Genomic DNA, 27,280 nt, shown 5'->3' with positions numbered 1-27,280 from the left:
AGAGGGTGTCCTAGAGCATATACAGCCCATCAGAGTGTACCAAGGTTGGGAGAAATGGCCGGGCTTCCCTCCCACACCCTTGGGACAGGGCATACCTTTGGATGAGGGGAATCTTGTGCGGCTGACAGCTAGGCAAATCCTTCCTCTAACAAATACTCCTTAATAATGACTTGTTCAGCTCCGAAAGGCCAGCAGGGTGAGAGGCCCTTCTCTTCCTGCTCCTGAATGTGCCTGCCCCAACATCCAACCTCTATCTACCTGCCTCCACACGCGTCCCTTGGCCACCCCTTGGACCTAAGGCCACACCACAAACGGGTTTGGTCTACCCTGGGGAAGACAGAGGCAGCAGATCCCCTAGCCCCAACACCCTGGAGGTGGGCAGGGAATTCTAGGGTCCCCATTACCCAGGAATTGGTCTAAAACGGAACCGGACACATCTCCATTCCTAGGCAACTGGTCCGGGGATGGGGTGGGTTGGGTGAGGAGTGGGGCGAGAAGGAGACAGATCCCTAAAGGGGGACTGGCAGGATAGGGATCCTCTTGCTTAGGTCTAAGGTTCTGCTACCAAAGATCACACGGACATGTTGAGAGTCATAAATGAGAAATTTCTTAAGAAAGGCTCAGATTTAAAAAAAAATTTTTTTTTTAAAGTAAACTCTACCCTCAACGCGGGATCGAACTCACCACCCACAGATCAAGAGTAGTAAGCTCCGCTGACTGAGCCAGCCAGGCGTCCCTGATTTCTTTCTTTCTTTCTTTCTTTCTTTCTTTCTTTCTTTCTTTGCTCTTTTCTTTTCTTTTCTTTCTTTCTTCTTTTTTATAAGGGAGATGAACTCCCAGTTAATATTAAATAAAATAAAGGCTTTTAAAAAATAATCATGAGTATAGAGATTGTCACTATTAGCCATATTCCTGGGGTAGCCATACCAGGGCCTCATGCCACTTTCGGGGGGAGGGGGGTTCGTCCTCGGTCCAATAATCCTCTCCCGTGGTGGAATCCTCCCTGCGGGTGTAGGTCAGGCTCGCCCTCCACCGCCCCCCCACCCCGCATTCGGGTCCCTGGGGGCGAGAAGAGCTGGGAGCTGTCGGGCGCGTGGGGGAGCCAGGGCAGGGACGAGCGTGACCAGGAGCCAGAGCGATCGCGGCCAGAGAGGGAGGAGGCGGCCAGGCCCAGCCTGACGCAGCGGCGGCGGCGGCGAAGCAGGCCACTGCCAGGGCACTCGGGCCACCAGCGCCAACCTTCCCCGCCTCCTCCTCCCGCGGCTCCCCGCGCGTGGGAGTGAGTGCGTCGCGCGCCCGCCCAGGGTCACGGGCCCGGGGCATCCTCTGCAAGCTAGCCCGGGCGGAGGGAGGCGCAGGAGCGCGCGCGACGGGCGGAGGCGGGGAAAGGAGCCGGCGAGGCGGAGGCGAGGGAGGGGAGGGGAGGAGGGACCCGCCCGCCGCGCCCCGGCCGCCGGGCATGTGTGGCCGCAGGCGCCCGTCGCCGCCGCTGTCCCAGGGCTGAACCGCACCCGGGTGTCCGGGACGGTGTGTGCGCGAGTGTGTCTGTCCGCGCGGGCGAGCGCCACGCCGGCCCCGAGCCTCCCGCTCGCTCCCCCGGGCCGCGGTGCATGTTCGCCTCTTGCCACTGTGTGCCGAGAGGCAGGAGGACCATGAAAATGATCCACTTTCGGAGCTCCAGCATCAAATCGCTCAGCCAGGAGATGAAATGCACCATCCGGCTGCTGGACGACTCGGAGATCTCCTGCCACATCCAGGTGCGGGCTGCCCCTGACGAGGGCGCGGGGGCCTCTGCGGGTGGGCGTGCGCCGGCACGGGGGAGGAACCCGCGCGAGGGCCTGCTGGAAAGCCAGATTTCTCTTTCCCCGCCCTGTGAGACTGGGAGCAGTACCCAGGGATGGGCGCGTTATCCGCGCTGGGGCCCCTTCCCTGGCGTGCAAGCTGCGCGCACGTCTCGCTGCGCCTAGGCTGGGGGCGCCGGGCAGCTGCTCCCTGGAAGAGACTAACCCTTCTGTCCCTTACCACGCCACGAAATGGGAGCTCAGAGAGCCGAGAGGGACACCTGCGTGTCGCCCATTCTTTCTTCCCTTCCTCCACGTGGAGAAGGCATGCACCAGCTCGGGTTCACTCATTTCTCTCGGGCTCCCAGGCTCCGAAGGTGCCTCAGCCCTAGGGACCCACTTTCACTCCCTGCCGCCCTCCTACCGATGGCCTTTACTTCTCCGCGTGGGGCAGCGGGGAAGTTTCCCGGGAGTGAGAGCGGCTGGACCGACCTAGGCTCCAGCCTTGAGGGATGGGGCGCGCGCTACGCGGATTCCCCAAAAAGAATCATGAAATCCATGTGTTTCAGAGAAAGGAAAAGGGCTGTGAGACTCTCAGAGAGGGAGCCTTGCAGGACCTGGGTCCGGGGAAGAAGTGCCCCTTGGAATATTGATGGACAGTGCTCCTTCCCAAGTTGGAGAAGCAAGAGTTCTTTGGGCGAAGGTAGCTTTCCTGGCAGCCTCATTCTCGGGTAGTAAGTGCTTCTGAGCTTGCAGGAGATGTAGTGTGAGCTGCAAGGGTGTGTGTGTGTGCGTGTGTGTGTGTGTGTGTGCGCGCGCGCACACACACACACGCAGGCACACTTTCGGTGAGCGTATATGTAGGCAAATGTGTGCCCTCTCCTTTGACCCACTAGGCGCGCACAATCTGGAAAGGTCTTGTCAGTGCTCAGCACGATTAGCTTCTGACTTTTAAGTCTGTTTGCTTATTTATCTCGAGGATTTCCTCTCTCTCCTACCTGAGTTTTGAGGCTCCAGGACTGAGCTGTTTTTTTAAATACAGAGCACACTACCGAGTTCCGTTGGGAGATGAATGGGGGCAGCGTCTCTCAGCGGCAGGAATAGGTCTCTGGCTGTGTTAACCCCTACCTAAATGAATGAGTGAATGAATGAATGAAAGGTTTTTCCCGTTTATTTGTTTGTTTGCCAGTGGGAGTTTGTGACACAGAGACAGTGGCAACTAATTTGCAAGCTGACAGCGGGACAAGTTTCAAGGCAGGAATGTGGTGCCCCATGATCTCCCAGGAGAGTAGGCTCCTAGTGAATTTTCTGGAGGATCTTGAATTTCATTCTGAGCTAAGCAATGCTGCTAAACTTAATAATAAAAGGATTAGCAGGTGAGGCAGTTTTTTTTCCTGCCTCAGGGTTGCACAGAAACCTTTGGCATGTACTGTTTTGTGATCCAGAGGTAGTTGTTTGAGCACTTTGCTTTAGGTCCTAGAATGGATGTACAGAACCTTTAACCCATATTGAATATGTAAATATTAGAGGGACCAGCAGCAGAGTGGAGATGTTGAGCTCTCCTCTGCTCTCAGTCCTCTGTGTGCACAGTCCTGTTCCACTCGGAGTTGACACCACTGGGTTTTATCTCCTTTGGGACTTAGTCTTCCTCAGAATAGATAAGTAGTCCCCAAAGGACATGTGTTTGTTGCCTGGTGTCCAGGGAAACAATAAATGGTAGCAGGTCTAATAATAGTTTGGAAAGTTGAGAGTCTGTATGGCCCAACCCATGCCAAAGAGGTTAATGTGCTATATTCCAAAATGTTGACTTTGGAATTGCTTAAAAGTCAAATGTTTCATTTTGTGGCACATCTTTTTTCTGCTCCTTCTGCCTCCAAATGGTGATTATTATTTAACCAATTGAAGTGCATTAAAGATCCTATATTGATAGTTTTGGACCTTCTGCCTTCCTAGACTTTTTCAAGTCCAGGAATTGAAATTGCACTTCTGGGTACAGGGTCACAGAGAACTTTCCATTTGTTTAAAGTTAGAACAAAATGGTATTTTGAAAAAAGAACTATTGGAGTTATTAGTACATGCCCTAGGGAATCCATCCCTTCATCTTTCCTGGCTTGCCTTTCCCCTCTGTTCCAGGGAATCACAAAGATAAAGAAGTATGTGCACTGTCACATTCATCCTTCCTCCAAAATCTGCACAACATATGAGTTACGAAGGGTTTTTGTTTTTGTTTTTGCAAAACAACAGCTTTTAATTATTCTTTTCCAAATTAGATAATTGGAGTGCTTATTGACAAGGAAAACTTTCAAAGAAACAACCTAATGGCCCCAGTGTCAGCTGCCTGGTATCTGTTCCAGGGGAGCTGCTGAAAGTCACTTGCTCTGTCTCTTTCCACGGAGTTTAGGATGTTGTCCCATCACGTCATTAGGGTATGACTGTTTAGGGCTGGGGAAGAGGAATTCCGAGTGGACAGGGAGCAAAAAGAGAGTGTAAGGCACCAGACGGAGGCCTGGGGAAAGGAAGGAGTTGCCGAATACTCCCTACTAGGCTTTTCCAGCTGAGCCAATCCTTGAAGTCTGGACAGTGTAGAAGGACATGAGTTAACTCTTACCTCTTTTATTCAGTCTTTCTGCTTCTAGCAGAGTGGAGTCCTAGCTAGCCACCTCCCCCATTGTATCCACTTTTTTTCCCCCCCAGATGCTGGCATGGTTATTCATAACTCCTTCTAATGAACTTGTCATTTTTCAATACTGACTTTTATTGAGTAAAACGTAGACTTTTCACATGATACACTCTTTAGCAAAGCCTGGTAAACATGGTTGATGTCATTGGAATTGGCTGGGGACTTTGATTTGTGTTTGAACAGAAACTCTAACATAGTGCTTAACACACATTAGGCACTCAATAAATATTTATAAATGTAGATTGAATAATTTCCTTTGTAGATTGTTAAATTCGCAGGGTAGGAACATTTTGTTGAGGTTGTTGTTGTTCATTAAGGATTCCCCAATACCTGAAGGAGTACCTGGCATATAATTGTGTTCGATAAACAATTGTTGATTGAATGAACGCCCAGTATTTAATCTAGCTCATTACCTATCAGCATGACAGTAGCATGACAACACTGGATTGGGAGATACATGGTTTAATTATGTTACCAACCAGTTTGGTGACAAGGAGCAAGTCACTTGACATTTGTAGTCAGTGTTTCCTCTTTTGTAAAATAAGGGAGTTGGGTTAGATGGATGGTTCCAATTTAATAAGTTTGGTTTAATCATTATCTAGACCAGTTGCACTGGAGTGGAACACTGTTGTTAACAAAGGGGTTGGATACACTTCATCTCATGATTTTCTTCTCTCCCTTTTATTGATGTTATTGTGTTATTGAGTATAACCTCAGTTTTATAGATAATGGAAAAAGAGGCCTATAGAGATTATGCAATTTGGGTTACCTGGCAACGAAGTAGCTTAGAACCCAGGTTGTTGGACTAAAAATGCAGAGCTCTTCCTTCTCTGTAGCTGCCTCTTGAGACTTGAGAGTTAGGGTGCTTTCGGCTGCAAGTGAGAGAGTGGCCAAGTTGAAGTGGAGTAAATAATAAGTACACTAAGTGTCTTCTGTAATGAGAAGTCCAGAGGTAGGGCAGTTGCAGAGTTGTCTGGTGGTTCTGCATGGACCTGGGTGCTTTCCGTCTTTCCACTCTGTCATCCTCAGCACATCAGCTCTGTTGCTTAGAGTGGTCATTATCATAAGGTGGCTGCGGGCATTGTGGATGTGATGTGGATGTGTCAGGCACTACTGTATCCACGATATAAGAGGCGGTACTTCCTCGTGCATTTCTTTTTATCCCAGAAGAAGACCTTTCCTAGAGGCCCCCCTCAGTCTTCTTGTCAGATCTTGTTGGCCAGGACTGGATCATACACCCGTGCCCTAGCTTCAAAAGAGTCTAGGAACATGTGCGTCTGGTAGCTTCGCTCTTCACTCTCTATAGTGGGAGGTGGGCTTTGACCTTATGGAAGCAATGGAGAAGTGCGTGTGTGTGTGTGTGTGGGGGGGGGGTACTCGCACGTGCATGTCTGTGGTCTTTCTGAGGCAGGGAGAGCTGTTGCGTCTTTCAGAATTGGTCAGATTGAGTTGCAATTATTGTTACAATAAAATTGTCGGAAGAGTTTAATGAGCTGTTATGTAAGCCATGGCTTACTAGAGGTAACCTTTTATGATCATATTCCAGAATAGGAAACATTGTTGGATTGTCCTTTGTTGCTTGCGTTGTTAAATGGCACTTCAGTCCTTACTGAACTGGTGGGTTCTGGGCAGCTCCGAGTCATCTAATGTTGCAGAGGCACAGCTGGTAGAGCTCTACTCTTGTTGAAGTGGCCATATGGCGAAGAGGCTGAGAGCTTATGTTCTGGAGTACTACTTGCTTGGGTTGGAACCCTGGCTCGACCACTGCCTAGCCAGGTGACTTTGGGCAAGTCACTTTCCCAATTTGGGTCTCAGTTTGCTCATCTGTAAAGTGGGGATAACAATAGCAGAGACCACATGGGCTTGTTGTAATGCTTGGTACCTGGCCCCTAGTAAGAGCTGAAAAAATACTGACTGTTATCTTATTATCATTATGTGAAGCTATAGTCGAGGTAATTCTAAGTAGTGGGAGGCTTTAGCTTAGGTTCTAATGTCTTTAAGTCTAAATTCCATCATTTTATGATTATGCAAGACCTTAAACAGGTCCCTATGCCTCCTGTTGTCCATCTGTGAAATAGGCACAATAATTCTTTGTTGCCAGCCTCCATTGTGTTGTTGAGATGACGTATATGAGAGCATGTTGTAAAGGTTAGGGGCGCCTGGGTGGCGCAGTCGGTTAAAGCGTCCGACTTCAGCCAGGTCACGATCTCGCGGTCCGTGAGTTCGAGCCCCGCGTCGGGCTCTGGGCTGATGGCTCAGAGCCTGGAGCCTGTTTCCGATTCTGTGTCTCCCTCTCTCTCTGCCCCTCCCCTGTTCATGCTCTGTCTCTCTCTGTCCCAAAAAAAAAAAAAAAAAAAAAAAAAAACGTTGAAAAAAAAAAAGGTTAAAACATCACCCAAATGTAGAACACTATTCTAATTAATTTATCTGGGGGAAAAAAGAGAGTAGTTTATTCCTTTTTTTCTCATCTGTTGGAACAGGAACTGGATGATCGCATGCAAACATTCACATGTGCTGAATATCAGGCCCCACGATGGTCCTGGTGATGAAATCCAAGCTAGGTCCAATCGACAGCCACACCTCTTCTGATAATATGGACACGCCAACACTTTTCTCTATCAGACTCATCTAGAATGCCATTAAGAGTCCACTGAAAATCAGACACAAAAGGAAGAGAAGGGGGAGGCACTTTGTGAAATACTGTGGCCCCGCTCTGACGTTTTTAAGCCTAGATTATATGGGCCAGCTCTTTATATTAAGTATGTTGTGAATAAAAAAGTAATGTTATTTCAATGGTCTGCTAAGATCTTTTCTCTTGATGTCCTCAAAGCAAAGGCAAAGTGTATTGACTGCAGAGTGAATGTAATATCGTTGGCTCCACATCATTTGGACAGTATATCAGCTGGGTGCTTGTAACGACATCTAACAAATTCTAATTCAAACTGACTTTAACAATAAGGACACTTGCTGGATCATATATCCAGAAGTCTTGAGTTAAGGGCTTCATTCAAGGACGATCCTGCCTTCTTCTTAATTTTTTTTAGATGTTTATTTATCTTGAGAGAAAGAGATAGAGAGCGAGCAGGGGAGAAGCAGAGAATCCCAAGCAGACTCTGCAGTGCCAGCTCAGAGCCTGATGTGGCACTTGAACTCACAAACCGTGAGATCATGACCTGAGTGGAAATCAAGAGTTGGACGTTTAATCCCCTGAGCCACCCAGGCACCCCCATCCTGACTTTTGTAAGGCTTTATCCTCATACTGGCAGGGAATGGTTATGGTAGTGTCAGTTCTCACCTTCTCGTGGGACACCCTCCAGAGGCAGAGAGAAACGACTTCCAACCCAGCATTCCAAGCAAAAGTCCTGCAGCCACGCCCATCCCTGTCACATGCCTATCCCTGAACCACTGACTGTAGTCAGTGGGAGGGAATGTGCTTATTAGCTTAAGGTGAGCAGAACCTGACCCTGGGACTCAGCATGGAGTCAACTTCCCTCCTGCTGGTTGCCTGTATGGTGGGGGTGGGTCAATACCTAAAAATCAAGGCTCTCTTGAGAGGGGGGTAGAGAGAGGGGGAGATAGCCGTTAGGAAGATAACCCATAATACCCACACTAGATATTTTGTGTGGGTCAGTGGTTCTCAAATTGTGCCCTGGGGACCCCTGGACATCCCTCAGATCCTTTCAGGGCATCTTCGAGGTTCAAACTATTTTCAAAGTAATACTAAAATGTAGTTTTACATTTCCTTGGGGAATAGTTTTATTGAGATGTAATTTACATACTTAAATCTTCCTACTTAAAGTATACGGTTTTAATATCTTCACAGAACTGTGCATCTGTCACCACAATCAATTTTGAAACTTTTTCACCATCCCCAGAAGAAACCCAGTGCCGTTTAGCAGTCATACCCTCCTTTTCCCCTGACCCTTCCAGCCCTAGGAAACCACTCATCTACTTTCTGTCTCTGTAGATTTGTCTGCTGTGGGCGTTTGATAAAAAAAATGGAAACATACAATATGTGGGCTTTTGTGCCTGGCTTCTAAGCATGTTTTCAAGGTTCATCCACGTTGTAGCACGTATCAGTACTCCTTCCCTTTTTATTGCTGAATAATATTCCAGTGTGTGGCTAGACCAGTTCATCAGCTGGTGAAAATTTGGGCTATTTCCACTTGTCGGCTGTTACAAATAATGTTGCAGTGAACATTACTGCAAACATTTCTGTGTGGATACACCTTCATTTCTTTTGGGCATATGCCTGGGAATGAAATTACTGGCTGGGTCTACGTTTAACTTTTTGAAGACTGCCGAACTATTTTCTCAAGGAGCCCCACCATTTTACATCCCCATCAGCTGTGTACAAGGGTTTCAATTTCTCCACATCCTTGCCAACACTTTTTATTATTTGTCTGTTTGGTTATAACCACCTTAGTGGGTGAGAGGTGGTATTCTTACTGTGGTTTTGATTTGCATTTCCTTGATGGCTAATGATGTTGAGTATCTTTTCATGTGCCAGTGGGCCATGTGTATATCTTTTTTGGAGAACTACTTGGATTCTTTGCCCATTTTTAAGTTGGATTGTCTTATTATTGAGTTGTAAGAGTTCTTTATATGTTCTGGATACTTATATAATACATGACTTGTAAATATTTTTCCTGTTCTGTGGGTTGTCTTCTTACTTTATTTATTTTCTTTTTCTTTTTAAGAGAGAGAGATAGTGAGAGCATGTGAGTGGGGGAAAGGGGCAAAAGGAGAGAGGGAGAGAGAGAGAGAGAGAGAGAGAGAATCTTTTTTTCTTAAATGTTTATTTATTTTTGAGAGAGAGAGAGAGAGACAGAGCACAAGTGGGGGAGAGGCAGAGAGAGGAGACACAGAATCCAAAGCAGGCTGAGCTGTCAGCAGGAGCCCGACACAGGGCTCGAACTCACAGATGCCAAGATCATGACCTGAGCCAAAATCAAGAGTCCAATACTTAACTAACTGACCCACCCAGGCGCCCCAAAAGAATTTACTTTCTTGATGGTGTCAGAAGTTTTTCAACTTTGATTAACTCCAACTTTTTTTTTTCCTTTTGTTGCTTGTATTTTTGATGTCATAGCTAGAAAGCTATTTCATAATCCAGGGTCATGAAGACTTCTGCCTATGTTTTTTTTAAATAGTTTTATAGTTTTACCTTTAGGTTTTGGATTCATTATTGTATTAATATATAATTTATACACAACACCATTTACCAATTTAAAGTGTACATTTCAGTGGATTTTAGTGTATTCAAAAGGTTGTATAATCATTACTACTGTCTGTTTCCAGAAGACTTTCATCATCCCCCAAATAAACCTGTACCCATTAACAGCCTGGAAGTGTTCTGGCTCCCATTCCACTGTACGGAGAGAGGGTTTTCCCCCATACATCCAACACCACCTACACATGCAATTCAATTCCATTTTGACACTGTCTACCTGGAGATAACATCACATCCTACAGGCTCAGTCCCATAAGACCGCCCCCACTTCAGAGGCCAGTCACGAGTCCAGGCTGTCACCTAGGCTTCTGATTGACTGGTTGTAGATCAGAGGTTCTCACAACCTCCTCGAGTTTGATTAGTTTGCTGGAGCGGCTCCCAGAACCCAGAAAAACATTCTATTTACTAGATCACTAGTTTATTAGAAAAGGCTGTAACAGCCAGATGGAAGAGACGCATAGAGCAAGGTGCAGGGGGAAGGGTATGGAGAGCTTCCATATCCTCTCCAAGGAGTAGCAATCTCCTGGAAGCTCTCAGAATTCTGTCCTTTTGGGTTTTTATGGAGGCTTCATTACATAGGCACGATTGATTAAATCATTGACCATTGGTGGTTGAACTCAGTTTCCAGCTCCTCTCCCCTCCCTGGAGGTCTGGGCAGTGGGATTGCAAGTTCCAACCCTCTCTAAACACCCGGTTCTCCTGGCAACCAGCCCCCATCCACAGGGGATTTCCAAAAGTCACCTCATTAACATAACAAAAGATACTTTTATTGCTCACGTCACTTAGGAAATTACAAGAGTTTTAGGAGCTCTGTGCCAGAAATGAGGACAAAGACAAAATGTATATTTCTTATTATAATTCACAGTAGCACACAGCTACTCCTCATCTTTGATCCAGTTAGAGTTAACTTTTGTATAGGGTGTAAAGTAGGGGTCCAACTTTATTCTTACGCATGTGAATATTTAGCTATCCCAGCACTGTTGTTTGAAAAAACGATTTTCTTCCCCATTGAATTGTCTTGTCATCCTTGCTGAGATGTTGTTTGCTTTTTCCACTTTCGTTCTCTCACAAGTGTGCAGTGGAGTTTTCTAGAGGCTGTATGATATGTGCTATGGAAACACATTAAATGCAGAAGCAGATGTGAGAATCCAGCTGTCTTTTATTGAGCCAGATATTAAAGATTTTTGCAAAAATGTAAAACAATGCTACTTTTCTCATTAAATTAGTTATTTTGTAAATACAAGTTATTTTTCATAAAATGTGCAACTTTTGGTAATGTGCAGTGGGTTTATTATTCTTGCATGACTCAAAACATTCACTATTCAAAAAAATTCTCAGGAAATTGATATATCCAACCCCCCCAAAAAATTCTAGGGATCCTTCATAGTGTACAGGAGTTTTGAGACCAACAAGCTTAAGAACTATAGGTTTTGGTGCCTCTGAATTTACTGAACTTATTGAAATATTAAAAAAAAAAACAAATAAATCAAAATGGAACTCCCAGTGTATCGTGGACCTCCAGAAGATTCCTGACAAGTTACAGGTATTTGAAATGATAGCAACTAAATAAAAAACACCCATTGTATACATGGAAAATGTGTATATGTGCATTTGGAATTCTTACTAGTAACTATGTACTTTTGTGTGTGTGTGTGTGTGTGTGTGTGTGTGCATGTGTGCACGCGTGTGTGCTTGTGCGTGTGTAGCAATGTTAAGAGAAGGACAAAACTAGATTCCACTGGAGTAAGCATTTCCCAAATGAACTTGCTCTCCAGCTGAATCTTCAGTTTTCAACTGTAATAATTAGATAAAGCCACGTCTTACTTTGAGACCCCTCTTCTGACTGGAAAGGGTACAGCAACAATGGGTTAACAGTTTAAAATGTAAACCACTTGAAGTCACTTGAATTAGTCACTTGAACTCTTAAGTTCTACTTCTTTTTCTAAGTAGGCATTTTGGGAAAACTTAAAAATTGCAGGAATGGAGGGGGCGCCTGGGTGGCTCAAGCGGTTAAGCATCCAACTTTGGCTCAGATCATGATCTCACGGTTCATGAGTTCGAGCCCCAAATTGGGCTCTCTGCTGTCAGCACAGAGCCTGCTTCAGATCCTCTGTCTCCCTCTGTTTTTGCCCCTCCCCTACTTGTTCTTTCTCTCTCTCTCTCTCAAAATAAATAAACTTAAAAAAATTGCATGAATAGAAATATCAGAGTTTGCCCTGCAGAGAATCCAGTATGAGGTTCATGTGCATGAGTGATAGGCATGTGGTATATATAGCACGGTTTCTCCTTGTTTCCGCTTTGTGTGATGAAGGATTCATGTTGCTTCTATGAAGTAGCAGAGAGCCAGACCTGGAGTCTAGAAATGGGGAAAAGTAGGATTATGGTCAGGAATTGTTAGGGCAGGTTTTGTGAGTGAGAGTTGAACTTAATTCAGGCCCAAAAGAGTTGGTGTTCAGCTCTTGGGAGGGAAGTGTAAATGCTTCTTAGTCTCTGATAATTCATGTGGCTCCTCTGTGCTCTTGTTAAGATGCATATGCTGATCTAGGAGGTCCTGGAGCCCCTGGGTGGCTCAGCAGATTAAGTGTCTGACTCTTGGGTTCGGCTCAGATCATGATCTCACAGTGCATGAGTTCGAGCCCTGAGTTAGGCTTCGTGCTGACAGTGCAGAGCTTGCTTGGGATTGGCTCTCTCTTTCCCTTTCTCTCTGCTCTTCCCCAACCCTCTCAGAATAGATAAATAAAATAAAAAAACAAAACAAAACTCAACTACGAAGTCCTGCGGAAGGCCCTGGAATTCAGCATCTCCAACAAGCTTCCAGCATTCTAACAAGCTGCTGTTACTGGTCTGTGGAATGGTACGGAGTTAGGGGAATTTATCTGTCTCATAATGAAATTCTTATTTTTATTTATTTATTTTTTTATTTTTATCTAGAGAGAGACAGAGCATGAGTGAGGGAGGGGCAGAGAGAGAGGGAGACATAGAATCTGAAGCAGGCTCCAGGCTCTGAGCTGTCAGCACAGAGCCCAACGCGGGGCTGGAACTCATGAACTGTGAGATCGTGACCTGAGCCGAAGTCAGATGCGTAACTGACTGAGCCGCCCAGGTGCCCCTCATAATGAAATTCTTCATTTCCTTGAGTGTGGGGACTCTTTGGCTTTTATCTCCCTTGATAACCTCTCACCCGGCACATTTCCCTTAGTAGATGTTCAGTGAATGTTTGAGTAAGTGAATGAATGGATAAAGGAATCCATCCAGGTGTGTGTATCATGACAGATTGAAATACTGATGAGACACTGATGCTGGGCTGGCATGATTCCTTTTGATTCCCAGCTGCAGCCAAATCACGAGATTGTTTTTTAAGCAGGATTTCCTATGATGGCCAATCTGATGAAGTGTTGAGCACATGGGGGTGCAGGGTTAATAAGAGACTTCTTGTCTCTCTGGGCCACACTTCCTGCTCTTGCTTTCCTGTATCCTGGACTCTCAGTGGCATTGCAGAGGAACTCTGGCAACTTCTTGGCACAAACAAATCATTGTATGTCAGCCAGCAGTGCCTGGAAGCTCCCTGGGGCAGAGGGGACCCAGCTGTCCTCAATTGCAGAAGTGATCCCAGGGGACAGTGACCCTGGAGGACAGTGAAAAATGCATTCGAGGTGTAACATAGGCTCTGAAGCTGTTTGTTTTGGTTGCTTTCCCTGAAGGTTTAGGAGAGAAGTGAGACGATAAGTTAAAAAAAAAAAATGAAGCTTGGGGCACCTGGGTGGCTCAGTCAGTTAAGCTCTGACTTCAGCTCAGGTCGTGATCTCATGGGCTCGTGAGTTCAAGCCCCACGTTGGGCTCTGTGCTGACAACTCAGAGCCTGGAGGCTGCTTCAGATTCTGCTCATTCTCTGCCCCTCCCCTGCTCGTGCTCTGTCTCTCTCTCAAGAATATATAAACATTAAAAAAAAAATGAAGCTTAGTCTAAGAGGAAAGAGCAATTGTGTAGATCTAACAATTATATTTTTAAAAGTGGATTAGTGAAGTGTTTTGAAATAACATCAATCTTATTTGATAAGCATTTCAAATATATCTTCTGTATGCTGAGTACAGAGCGGGTAACTAGACATAAAAAGAAAAAATAAACAGCCATCAAGAAGCTCCCAGTCATTTGGGGGAAGAGAGACAAGATAATGGTACAAGGACAAAATGGCAGCTGTAGTGACAGGTATATGGAGATGAAGAACCAAGAGGAGGCATCTATATCAGACTGAGGCATCAATAAGTATTTCTGGTATAGATGGATCTTGATTAATAATTAAAGGACAAGTGGAAATCAATTATTTGAAGAAGGAGAAAAAGGCATTTCAAGTAAGGTGAGCTTTTGCTTGATATAAAACCCGGAGCGTGAAGCCACATGATCAGATGTAGAAATGAAGGAAGGGAGAATCCGGGATTCAGTCCCACGTGGTTTGTTTCCGTAAGAAAGGTAATGGCCATGCCCTGCCCCCCTCACTGCCCCCCCCTCCAGGAAAGACAGAAATGGCCACATAATTTGGGGGCCCATTGCAAAGTGAAAACATGGAGCCCTTTGTTAAAAAATTAAGAATTCCAAGAATGCAGCAGTCGACTTTTAAACCAAGTGTGGGGCCCTTCTAAGCATGGGTCATGCACCCATAAAATTGGCCCTGAGAAGATGAGGAGGAGGAGGAGATGATGAGTTTCATTTTGGACTCTTAACCTTGAGGAGCCTGTAGGGTATCTGAGTGGAGAATTCCCAGTAGACAGTTGGAAATAAGCAGACAAAGTCAGCAGAGAGGTCTGGTGTGGAGACACAGATAAGGGAGTTCTTTAGTGTGCACACAAGTGGTGATAGAAACCATGGAGGTGTGAAATGAAACCATGAGGATGGGTCTTTTCTGTCTATCTTTCTGTTGGGGGGCATCCTCGTAGATCAAACCGATGGATTATGAGCTCTGGAATTCTTCCCAAGAACGCTTGATGCTTTTCTTTTGTGAGGCAACTTGGACCAGAGTAGGGGCTTCTCCGTTTTCTCCTGCAAGCATGGCAGCCGGATCAGAGTTACCAGTGGAAAAGCATTTTTCTGCTCTTCATCCTCATTTCCTTGCTTGGACTAGCAAATGAAAAAAGTCTTCTCTCAGTCTGAAGGTTCTGTGTTACAAAGCATCGGATTTTCACTCCAGGGAAGTCACCCTTTGAGACAGTGTCACGAACATTAAACAGATAATACATCTTAAAATCCTACCAGCTTGGTACAAAATGAAAGTAAACAAACATGTTGTATGAAGAGCAGCTTTGCGAGTTATGCTGTAATAATTTATCTATTATTTAATATTAATTTATACCTCCTATATCTCCTATAGCAAATTTTGTTTTCTACTTAGTTCCCAGGGGATTATTGTGACCATTAATTAAAATAAATTCGAGTTCTGTGTAATTGCTCCGAGAAATAATCTAATATTAGTAACAGAAGGACCAGATTGTAGACGCACAATAGAGTTTTGTCTGAATATATATGCTAAGGTTTGAAGCGTGATTGTTCTATAGCAGGGGAAAGCAATTAGTATGTTAACAGATTAGGGTTTGGTTTATTATCTCTCCCCTCAGAGGTGTAATTTGTTGCTTTAAGGCATGAGGGCTTGCTGGTAAACATTGGCCTGGAAAGGATCGACTGAACCAGGATCTTCATACACAAACTAAAAATTCAAACACAATATCATTTACTAATGGACTGGTAATAAAATTAAGCAGTCTTGGGACACCTGGGTGGCTCATTCGGGTCAAGCATCCAACTTCAGCTCAGGTCATGATCTCACAGTCTGTGAGTTCGAGCCCCGCATCGGGCTCTGTGCCGACAGCTCAGAGCCTGGAGCCTGCTTCAGATTCCCTGTCTCCCTCTCTCTCTCTGCCCCTCCCCTGCTCATGCTCTGTCTCTCTCTGTCTCAAAAATAAATAAAAACATTTAAAAAAATAAAAAAAAAATAAAATTAAGCAGTCTTAAAATATTAATAGAAGAGAAGACGAAGACCTCATTAATAAGTTGGCTAATAATTCTTCCTTGATGTTACTAGCCGATGTTATTTTGGGGGATGGTCTCTATACATAGTGCTGCTCATTGTTCTGAAAATAATTCTAGTCCTTGTGATCTGTGCCTGTATGTAGGTGTTGTCTACAGTGTTATGGTGGTGTTGGGTATTTATTGTTCTTTGTTTAGTAGCATCCTTTCTCTACCCTCATCTGCCTCTTGATATCCTTGAGTAGTATGTTAATGATGTGCATTAGCTAGTTGATTAAATTGAATCTCAGTCTCAGAGAGGTGATGTGATTTCCCTAAGGTCACATATTTAGCAAAAGTAGGATGGGGTCTGGTGTGTTGAGTTTTAGGTTTGCTCCTACTCTGCTTAAATACTACATTATTTTGTGTTTGAATCTTCTTTGGTAGCCTAAATGCTGCAATTCTTTTTCACTGGCAACTTTTCTAATAGCAGAAGGGAGAAGCCATACACTGACCACATTTCTGGGTAAAGACAGCATATTGACATTTTATTTTATTATTTACTTATTTATTTTGAGAGAGAGAGAGAGAGAGAGAGAGAGAGGAAGTGCAAGTGGGGGAGGGTCAGAGAAAGAGAGAGAGAGAGGGAGGGAGAGAGAATCCCAAGCAGGCTCCACCCTGTCAGTACAGAGCCTGATGTTGGGCTCCAACTCATGAACCATGAGATTGTGACCTGAGCCGAAGTTGGCCTCTTAACTGAGCCACCCCAGCACCCCTGTATATTGACATTTTAGCACTGTCATCTGAAGGGGCACCTGGGTGGCTCAGTTGGTTAAGGACCCAACTTCGGCTAAGGTCATGATCTCACAGTTCGTGGGTTCGAGCCCCACATCCAGCTCTGCATTGACAGCATGGAGCTGCTTGGGATTCTCTCTCTCTGTCCCTTCCCCTTTCTCGCTTGCACACGCTCTCTCTCTCTCAGAATAAAGAAATAAACATAAAAAAAAAAGAACTGTCATCTGAGGACACAATTTTAGTTCTTCTCTACTTTCTCTTCGTCAACATGTGGTTCGGTGTATATCCACGTGAAAAGTGCGATCAACTTATTGTGTATTTATGAATATTTTGCTGTGTCACATAACTAGATAGTTGAAAGACACCTCCCTTTTTCTTTACTTGTTTGGCTTGGCATAAACTTTGCTTGCACTTTGAAATTTCAGATTAACTCCTAAGAAATTGAAAGGAAAAAAAAAGAGGAAGGATGATGTTGCTAGAATTTTCTTTCTGTCCTGTATGGTAATTTACCTTGTAGCTTTGAGATTGACTCTGGAAGTTGAACTCTTAGCAATCTCAGACCATGGTATGTAGAGGACTTCTGGAAGCATATGAAAACCAAACGTTTGTTAGTTAGGCCCTTGCCACATCCTTGTCAGGCTCTCTTTGTTTTGCAAGCTTAGACGGAGGAATAATAAAATCCCTGGAGTCAGGGATGGAAGAAACACTCAGTACCACCTGGAGCCTTATCAAGGAGAACTTCACCTCTTGTGTTCCCAAACCTCAAGGGAGATGTACTTACGCGGAGCGGTGTCATGGCGCAGGGGGTGGAAGGGACACCTTGAACGGCGCCTTTTGTCTCCAGGTTTGGAGACATAATTTCTCCACCAGGTTGTAGGTGGCACCTTCTTGGTTCAATGCTGAATAAAAGAAAAAAAAAAAAGGAAAAGTTGTACAGTAATTCAAGGGCAGCCATAAAGTCTGAGTTTGCAGCGCCAGCAGCAGTGTGGTAATTTGAGAAGAGCAAATTAGAAGAACAAAGCAGATTTTAATCATATGCCACAGAGAGGAAGGTGGTTTAGGTTTATCTCCAAATTGTACCTCCATTAGAGAAAGGGAGGGTTTTAAAGCTATTATCCAATATTTATTGTTAAAGATTTCTTTCTTCTTTCTCCCCAGTCTTTCTTTAGTACACTCACTGGGTGGGGAATGCCAGCCTTTGTATTGAGCGGTTGTTAAGTATAAAACATTTTTCTGGTATTACTGGAAATGGAAGGGGAGAAAGAGAAAGGTTGAGGGAGAGATATTGATTTTGAGATTCAAGGTCTTTATCTTTTAGAAGATTTTGGTCTGAAGGTAAAATTGAATATTAAGAAAGTGTCTCCTCACATCTTTCCATCCATCTATCCATCCATCCATCCATCCATCCAACAAACATTTATTGAGCACCTCTGTTAAGGACTGGTCTGAGGATTAGAGATACAGAGATAAAGAAAAATATGGTCCTTAGCTGTCTAGTGGAGAAGATGTACACATAAACAGATTCAAGGTGCTAATACTATGATAGAAGGGCACCAGAACATTGTTGGAGCAAACAGAGCAGCCAACAGTAGAGCCAAAGTGTGGCTTGGGGGAGGGTTTATCGCTCCTTTAATCTCTGGTTGCTCTCCTCCAAAGTCACTGCTCCTCAAAATGATGTTCTTTAAATGGATCACTGATATTTTCTCACTCACATTTACTTGTAAATAAGAACATCTTTAAGAACTTTGCTCTTCTTGGGGCATCTGGGTGGCTCAGTTGGTTGAGTGTCTGACTTCGCTCAGGTCCTGATGTCATGGGCTCGTGAGTTCATGCCCCACGTCAGGCTCTGTGCTGACAGCTCAGAGCCTGGAGCCTGCTTCGGATTCTGTGTCTCCCTCTCTATCTGCCCCTCCTCTGCTTGTGCTGTCTCTCTCAAAAATAAATAAACGTTAAAAAAATCATATTAAGAACTTTGCTCTTCTCAGCAAATATCTCAGCAAAAATTGTGCCTTGCTTTATAATGTGATTTTAAGAGAAGTTACAAACTCGCTTGCCTGCTTCCTACTAGATTTTCACCCACAAAGTGTCTCCTATATAGAAATTCGGGAGTAGCCCCTGGGGCTACTAATCTAGCCCGAGAAGAACAGGGAAGATTTTCTGGAGATGATGTCTCAAGTGAGTTTTAAAGAAAAGGTAAGTATTGTTTGGCCAGTAAATCAGGGGAGTCTATACAGAGGTGTAGAGCTGGGCAAAGAAGGGCATTCTAGCAGAAGGCTGAGTGTAGGCAAAGGCATTGTGTTTGTGGGAAGCTAAAAGAAATGCATTATGATTTTATATATCAACAGAGAGTTCTATACTACGCAGTGGAGAGTTGGCAATTACCTGCTCAGACTACGTAGACAATAGAGTGGACAGTTGGAGTCTAGAAAACAATATGACTACTGTTTACTAGGGAATTACTACTATTACTAGGGAATAATTAAGATAACCCCATTGAGGCATGGTTTGCATGGGCCAAAATGACGTGGAAAATTGGTTTGCAGCTAAGCTACACTTCCAGAGCTAGAGGTAAGATACATTGGGTGTTTTATCTTTGGCTTTGAATGCCTCAGTGCTTCTTGGAAAACACCACCATGAGGAACGCTGGAGTTTTCGAGTTCTTAGTGAAGGTTTTAAACTTTTATGTGTCGTTGGGGGTGGTGATGGTTCCATGACCTTCGGTGAGCCCATTGATGAAGCAAGTCTTTCTTAATTAGAGATCAGGGAACTGACAGACCTTTCCAAGGCAACTCACTCCATTAACTTGTTGGGATAGTTCCGAGCCCAAGCAGGGAGGGCCTGACGGAAATCGTTGTGGGGGCTCCAGGAAGTAGATGTTGAACAGCTGCAGGAAGTAAGTGTTGAATGGAAGTGAGATGACTTGAAAGAGGCCTCCTTGTATACTTTAGACAAGCACTGTCCAGTAGAACTTTTGTGATGGTGAAGCTGTTTTATATCTGTGCCGTCCAACTTGGTAGCCACTAGCCGAAAGTGGCTGTTGAGCTCATAGAATGTGACATACGTGCCTGAGGAACTGAACTCCAATGTTATTTAATTTTAATTCATTACCAATCCAAATTTAAATAGGTACCTGTGCTGGTGGTTATCACACAGCACAGCGTTAGCATCTTAGCGGTGGTTAACTCCGGGAGGAGAGAGGCGTGGAGAGGCAAATTTGGGGAGTAGCACAGGAAAACAGTCTTGTTCTTCTCTACATTCTTCTGTATCATTGGAACTTTTGATAAGCACGTGTTGTTTGCTTTTGTAATTTTAAAAGCGTGGGACATTTTGAGGAAGATGTGGACTTTTATTCTCCAAGAGGACTTAGAAAATGGGAAAGGACTTTAGATTTTTTAGTCCAATGCCTGTATCTTTCTCAGGAGCATCTGAAATCCAGGGAAGACAAGGTATTTGAATGCTGAGTAACTGGCTGGGACCCAGACATCTAGACATCCATTTTCATTGTTCTTTTGACTTCATGATAAGGCATTATTTATGTGAGCCTGGTCTATGTTGCCATGTTTTTTTTTCTGTACCTAGAAAGGTGTGACATACAATTACTTAAGTTCAAATTCCACTGATGATTCCTAGTATACAGGAAAGAGGTTGACTTTTCTATATTAACCTTGCTTTTCTGTTGATGTTTGCAGATTTTCTACATGGACAATCACGTCATCTGTGAACAAGGACAATTTTATTACTTCCTTCCTAACTTGTACAACTTTTCTTTTCTTTTGTTGCCTTTTTGCCTTAGCAAGAACTTCCAGTACGATGTTGAAAAGGAGTTGGTGAAAGGGAACATCCTTGCCTTGTTCCTGATCTTAGTGGGAAAACTTTGAGTTTCTCACCATTGACTGTGATGTTAGCTGTAGGGTTTTTTTTTGATAGATTTTTAAAATCAAGTTTAATCAAGCCTAGTTTACTTAGTGGGTTTTTTTTTTTTTAATGGGTATTGGATATTGTTCAAATGTTTTTGCTGCATTTAGTGGTAGGATCATGTGATTTTTATTTTTTCATTTATTTATTTATTTATTTACTTACTTACTTATAGAGGGTGCAAGTGAGTGAGGGGCAGAGAGAGAGAGAATCCCAGAAGGGGCAGAAGGAGAGAGAGAGAGCGAGAGAGCGAGAGAGAGATGAAGAGACAGAGAGAGAAAGAGAGAAAGAGAAGTGGGGCTCACCTGAAGTAGGCCTTGTGTTCACCTGAAACAGGCTCACCAGATGTGGACTCGAACTCACGAACAGTGAGATCATGACCTAGCTGAAGTCAGATGCTTAACGACTGAGGCACCCAGGCGCTCAATTTTTCTTTTTTTAGTTTATTGTTATGATGGATTACATTAATCATTTTTGAATGTTGAACCTGCCTTGTGTGCCTGGGATGAATCCCACTTGGTTGTGATGTATAATTCTCTTTATACATTGTTGGATCATCCAGTGATTTAGACAAAGGAAATTAACTACTAAAACTTGAAATTATTGATAAATAAATAGCACTCCTCAAGTCAGCAATTTTCCTCCCATCATTTATTTTGGAGATATTATATTTTATCTTTAATAATTACTATAGAACACAGTGATGGTTCAAATAATACAAAAGATTACCCAATGAAAAAGAAATCCTCCTATACCTTACTTCAAATGTACTCCTCAGAGGTCATCATTCTCCACAGATTGTTTTGGTGCATCTTTCCAGAATTTTCTGTTTCCTTTCAGAAAATGATTATCAACCACCTTTTATTAGGGAGTAACAACAACCTCATCGGGGTGTAGTTTGTATGGGCCACATGACCTAGAGAATTGTTTTAGAGGGCTAGGTTGGCTACACTTCTAGAACTAGAGGTAAGTCACGTTGGGTTTTTTTTGTCTCAGGCTCTGAATGCTTCGGAAGTGGTGGATCCTACTTTATGTTTCTCTGAGCTCCTTCATTCTCTTTGGTGGGCTTGTGTGTGTGCGCTGGATGATAGACAGTCACGTCTGGGGTTGGAGTGTCCTCACCTCTTCCTCCATCATGTCATTTTTGTTTCTTCCTCTGCTGTGTGACTGGAATAAATTCTCATCCCCCTTCTCTGCTTACCCTCCCTGTCCTGAAGACTTAGGATGTCTTCAAAGAGGACCTTTTCTCCCAAGGGCCCTGTTTAAAATTCTACTCCCTCAGTGATGTGTGAAGAACAGTCAGAGATGTTGAAAGACATCTGACGTGTGACATTCCTTTCAGGGAATAGTGACTTACTTAGATCCCAGAGGACCCGGGACACTGAGGGGCAAGAAGAAAGGAGGCCTGGCGTCTTGGAGGAGGAGAGCAGAAAGGGAAAAGATTTGCTCAGGTAGCGTGTGAGTGTGACTTGCAATGAGGGTATTGGTTGCATATATGACCTTGGTAGACCCTGTGCTCATTTTTGCTGGAAGGCTTTGAAAGATTTTTCCAGTGAATCCATTGATTAGCCAGTAAGCTTTTAATAAACCAACACAATTTTAATGCCCCATCACACATACTAGCTGAACCTTCTCTCTAAAGTGACACTCCAAATCACATTGCTCCTGGTCACATTTTTTTATAGCACATATGGCTGTTTATTAACTTGTTCATTGCTTTGGGGACCTGTTGGCTGTTGTCTCCCCCCCACTAAACTGGCAGCTTTGTTGAGGTCAGGGGTGGTCCTGCATCTCAATGTGTAGAACCTGCCCAGTGCCTGGGACATTATAGGTGCTCAGTACAAATATTGGTTAGCTAAAAGATTAAATAAATGAATACATTTTACCAAATCATAATGACTGTGATCACTACCGTTTGTTGAGCACTTACTGTGTGCCCACTCCCTGGCCAAGCACCTTTTATCTCATTTAATCCCTATTTAAAGGTTAGGAAGATGAGCCACAGAGATGCATCCTGTCCCAAATCACACAGCCCAAGTGGTGGGCTGGGATTTGAACCCTGGTCTGCCCAAGACCAGCAAGTTCAGTAAATGAAGGTGTAATCCCTAGAGATGTCAACCTTGGGCAGTAGCTTCAGGAAGGGGGATCTGCCAAAGAAGGAGGTTTCTGCCTTCCAGATGGGTGTCGGGTGGTGGCTAGTAGACCAGGCACCTGCTCTTCAGGAATTTAGATGGAGACACCCACACAGGCTGCCAACATGGTTCTACAGAGTGGGTTTATGCCTCATGTGGATTCCGGCTAGATGTTCTGAGCAGTCGTGAATTAGTTAGGCCCTGAAGCAGAAACCTCAATGCTTCCTGGCATTGAACCCTAACGAAAATTGTGCCTAAAATTAAAGTCAAGAGGTTCAGCAGTTATTTATTTTTCTGTTAATGAATTGGGGAGAGGAAGCAACCCATCAGCAATCAGCCATTTGGTTCACCTTTCTGTTACTCTTCCCTGGCTCTCCAAAGGGCCCCTCAGTGCGTGTGAGTCTTTTTATTTTTATTATGTCCCATTTTGCAAAAGACCTGAGAGCCATTTTCACCATTCTCGATGTCCAGAGAGGGCTCATTTCGATTCACTTTTCTACCAGGAGAGCTTCAGCCCAGAGAATCCAGAGGCCTAATGAGTACCTTCGTCATGGCAAGCTTGCAGCGTCGCTGGGCCCTCTCCAGGCCTCCCTTGCTTTCCCACCTCTACTGCTGTTGTGCCACTTGGGGATCAGTTGAGCCTATTGTTGTAAATCTACACAGCACTGTATGTTTTTTTTTTTTTTAATTTTTTTTTTCAATGTTTATTTATTTTTGGGACAGAGAGAGACAGAGCATGAACGGGGGAGGGGTAGAGAGAGAGAGGGAGACACAGAATCGGAAACAGGCTCCAGGCTCTGAGCCATCAGCCCAGAGCCCGACGCGGGGCTCGGACTCACGGACCGCGAGATCGTGACCTGGCTGAAGTCGGACGCTTAACCGACTGCGCCACCCAGGCACCCCAAGCACTGTATGTTTTGTAAACTGCCTCATATTCAGTTTGCCTTTTAAAAAATTTTTTTTAGCGAGAGAGAGTGGGCATGCATGAGCTGGGGATAGGAGCAGAGAGAAGGAGGGAGGGAGGGAGGGAGGGAGAGAGAGAGAGAGAGAGAGAATCTTAAGCAGGCTCCATGCCCACTGCAAAGCCCAATATAGGGCTTGATCCCACAACCCTCAGGTCACGAGCTGAAATCAAGTTGGACGCTAACTGACTGAGCTCTCCCGGCACCCTGCGAGGGGAACCTCTTGAGAGGGACCAAGTGCATATTCTTAAGGAGGGTTGGTGTGGTTCAGCGTCTCTCACATCTATTTTTTTTTTTTTTTTCCAAACAGCTATATCGGGATGTAATAGTCATACCATACAATTCACCCACTTAAAGTGATTTTTAGTATATCACAGAGTTGTGCTGTCATCACCACTTCATTGCCCCAGACCCCTCAGTTGTCACTCTTTCCAACCCCTGCATTTCTCCCAGCCCTGAGCAGCCACTAATCTACTTTCTGTCTCTATCATGCAGTTTATGACTGGCATCTTTCAGTTAGCTTAATGTTTTGCAGTTTCTTCATGTTGTGTCAACACCTCATTTCTTTTTATCGCCAACTTGTATTCCATTGCATGGATTTGCCCATAATTTGTTCACCCGTTCATTGGTTGGTGGACATTTGGGTTGTTTCCATATTTCGGCTATCGCCAAGATATTGCTAGGAACATTTGTGTGCCAGTTTTTACGTGGACATTTGTTTTCATATGCCTAGGAGCAGAATTGCTGGGTCATGTGGTCACTCTGTGTTTATCTTTTTGAGGGACTGGCAGACTGTTATCCACAGTGGCCGCACCATTTATGTTCCTACTGGCAGTGTTCAAGGGTTCCAATTACGCCACGTGCTCACCAGTAACACTTATTACTATCTTTTTGGGGGCGCCTGGGTGGCTCAGTTGGTTAAGCGTCCGACTTTGGCTCAGGTCATGATCTCACGGTTTGTGAGTTCGAGCGCTGCCTAGGGCTCTGTGCTGACAGCTCAGAGCCTGGAGCCTGCTTGGGTTCTGTCTCCTTCTCTCTCTGCCCCTTCCCTGCTCTGTCTCTCTGCCTCTCAAAAATAAATAAATGTGAAAAAAAATTTAAAAAAAAAATTTTTTTTACTTCTAAAAGTGTTATTTATTTTTTTATTTTCTTTTTTTTATTAAAAACTTTTTAAGTTTGTTTATTTTGAGAGAGAGAGAGAGAGGGAGAGAGAGACAGCACAAACTGGGGAGGGGCAGAGAGAGGGAAGGAGAGAGAATCCCAAGCAGACTCCTCACTGTCAGTGCAGAGCCCGATGTAGGGGCTCAAACTCACGAACCCATGGGATCATGACCTGAGCCAAAATCGAGAAATTAGACGCTTAACTGACTGAGCCACCCAGGTAACCTTTGACTTTTTGCTTGTAGTCATCCTTGTGGTTGTGAAGTGGTAAAGTGGATTTGCACTCTGGCTTGGATTTGCATTTCCCTGATGACTTCCACCAGCATCTGGACAGTACACTTTCCCCAGGCTTCTGCACGTTCTTTTAGGGGTTAATGTTTGAACAGGTGAGGATAGCTTGGCTGTTTCTGGAGCCCATTTCTCTTCAGGTGGTCTCACATCTATGGGACATTCCCCACCCTTGAGCCTTTTCACCTATAGGTGGACCTTGGGTGGTCCCAAGGGTTGTGGACCCACTGAACCACTGCCCACTCCTTCCCTTGGTTAGCCGCCTTCAGAGCTGGCCTTCGCTTTATGGCCATTTTTAATATCACACCGTCCACAAGAAAAAGAAAGATTTAAAGCAATTTGCTTTAAAAATTTTTTTAATGTTTATTTATTTTTGAGATAGAGAGAGAGACAGAGTGCAAGCAGGGGAGGGGCAGAGAGCGAGGGAGACACAGAATCTGAAACAGGCTCCAGGCTCTGAGTTGTCTGCACAGAGCCTGATGTTGGGCTTGAACTCACAAAACATGAGATCATGACCTGAGCCGAAGTCGGATGCTTAACCATCTGGGCCACCCAGGTGCCCCTGCAATTTGCTTTTTAAAGTCAGTTACAAATGTTATTCTGTCTTAGCTACAACCGAAGTTATGGAAGTTTCTAAGTTCACAGTGTTTTGATGAAGACACTATACATCAAGCCCACAGCACAGAAGAATGTGTGTGTTTTCCAGCGTTTTGGTATCTTAAAAAATGAATAGATTAGCAGAGCCGAATCCTTAGCGTAAGTTTTATTTTTTTTTTAATTAGATTCTTTATTTTGAGATGTGGATTCACACCCAGTTGTAAAAAGTAATACCGAGAGATCCCATCCTTGGAACTGTTTAGCTGTGGGAGAAAGTGATTTACGGAGGGGTTGGAAAATAACTCTGAAAGTGTGCCAAGAATTCAAACTATTTCTGCTGCCATCAGTTTCCTGCTTTTCCCAGGATGAGGACCATATGACCCAACAATCAAATGAGCTGCTCCTGAGGAGTGGTTTTTTATTGACAGCGGCTATTCAGCTTTGCGATTTATTTTGGCTTAAAGTAGACAAACCTAGTAACACTATGCCTCTCTTTCTTCTCATCCCTGTTCTTAAGGGTCAGTTGCTAATACTGAATCTTTTCTGCCTTGGCTGCTACTGCTGCCCTGATCCATTAACTTTTAAAGGAAATTAAGCCTGCAAAGATCTCATTTTAACTCAGACCTACCCACGATGGGGAAAAAAATCCTCTAAATGAGGCAAAGAGTGTAAATGAACTAGAGATTATAAAATTGGTCAGTGTAATACCTGGCATATCATTTGAGTGTGATGCTGTTGTTAATTCCGTGTGTATTTATAGAGTTATAACTCCGTGTTAGGCACTTCTTGGGGTGCTAAGGATACAGTTAGAGAACCAAACACAGAAATTCCTGCCCTCATGGAGCTTATATCCTCCAGAATATAATTATTATACATAATGTATTCCCTGGAATAATATCATGCCACGCATTATACCCCAGGACTTAATTATCTTATAAATGGAATTTTGTGCCCTTTGATTCCCTTCACTCATTTCTCCCACTCCCTTCCCCCTCACCTCTAATAACCATCAATCTGTTCTCTTTATCTGTGAGTTTTTTTTTTTTTTAGATTCCACATGTAAGTGTGATCATGCAGTATTTGTCATTTTCTGTCTGACTTATTTCGCTTAGCATAATATTCTCAAGGTCCATTCATGTTGTTGCAAATGGCAGGATTTCCTTCTTTCTCATGGCTGAATAATATTCCAGTGTGTGTGTGTATACCACACCTCCTTTATTCATTTATCTATTGATGGACACTTAGGTTGTTTCTGCGTGCTGGCCATTGTGAATAATGCTGCAATAATGAGAGGCTACAAATATCTTTTTGACGTAGTGGATTGTATGGTAGGCCCTGTGGATATCTGTGGGGACAACGTTCCAAGCAGAAGCAACAGCCAGTGCAAAGGCCCTGAGGCTGACTTGAGAGAACAGTAAGCGTTGAATGAACATGTGGAAGAGTAGATAAAATGGGAGAGGTGGTAGGACCCACCCTGTGGGGGTTTGTAGGCCAATGTAAACTTAATACATGTTGATTAGGAATATTCAGAAGATTAATCAATGAACTGTTTTGTTTTGTTTTTTTTTTTTAATTTGAGAGAGAGAGAGAATCATTAGCAGTTTCCATGCTCAGCATGGAGCCCACTGTGGGGCTTGATCCCATCACCCTGGGATCATGACCTGAGCCGAAATCAAGAGTCGGATGCTCAAATGACTGAGCCACCCAGGCACCCCTGAACTGTTTGCTTTTAAACAATTGAA

General features: G+C 44.2%; 1 protein-coding gene across 1 annotated transcript in view; it reads left to right on the top strand.

Annotated features, from left to right (window-relative positions):
- Window positions 1–1,610: 1,610 nt before the first annotated feature.
- The window catches only part of FRMD3 (FERM domain containing 3), a 301,078-nt gene continuing 275,408 nt past the window's right edge, over window positions 1,611–27,280 (top strand). Inside the window, exon 1 of the mRNA XM_047097589.1 lies at window positions 1,611–1,757. Within this exon, the coding sequence (XP_046953545.1) occupies window positions 1,611–1,757 (147 nt within the window). The remainder of the gene's footprint in view (window positions 1,758–27,280) is intronic.

This window comes from Lynx rufus, unplaced genomic scaffold, assembly GCF_022079265.1.
Source record: "Lynx rufus isolate CCGP_SWC_20201006 ecotype Redwood Valley unplaced genomic scaffold, mLynRuf1.p SCAF_10, whole genome shotgun sequence".
NCBI classification, from domain to species: Eukaryota; Metazoa; Chordata; class Mammalia; order Carnivora; family Felidae; genus Lynx; species Lynx rufus.
The sequence above is the reverse complement of the archived record's forward strand: the minus strand, read 5'-3'. Positions and strand labels throughout refer to the sequence as shown.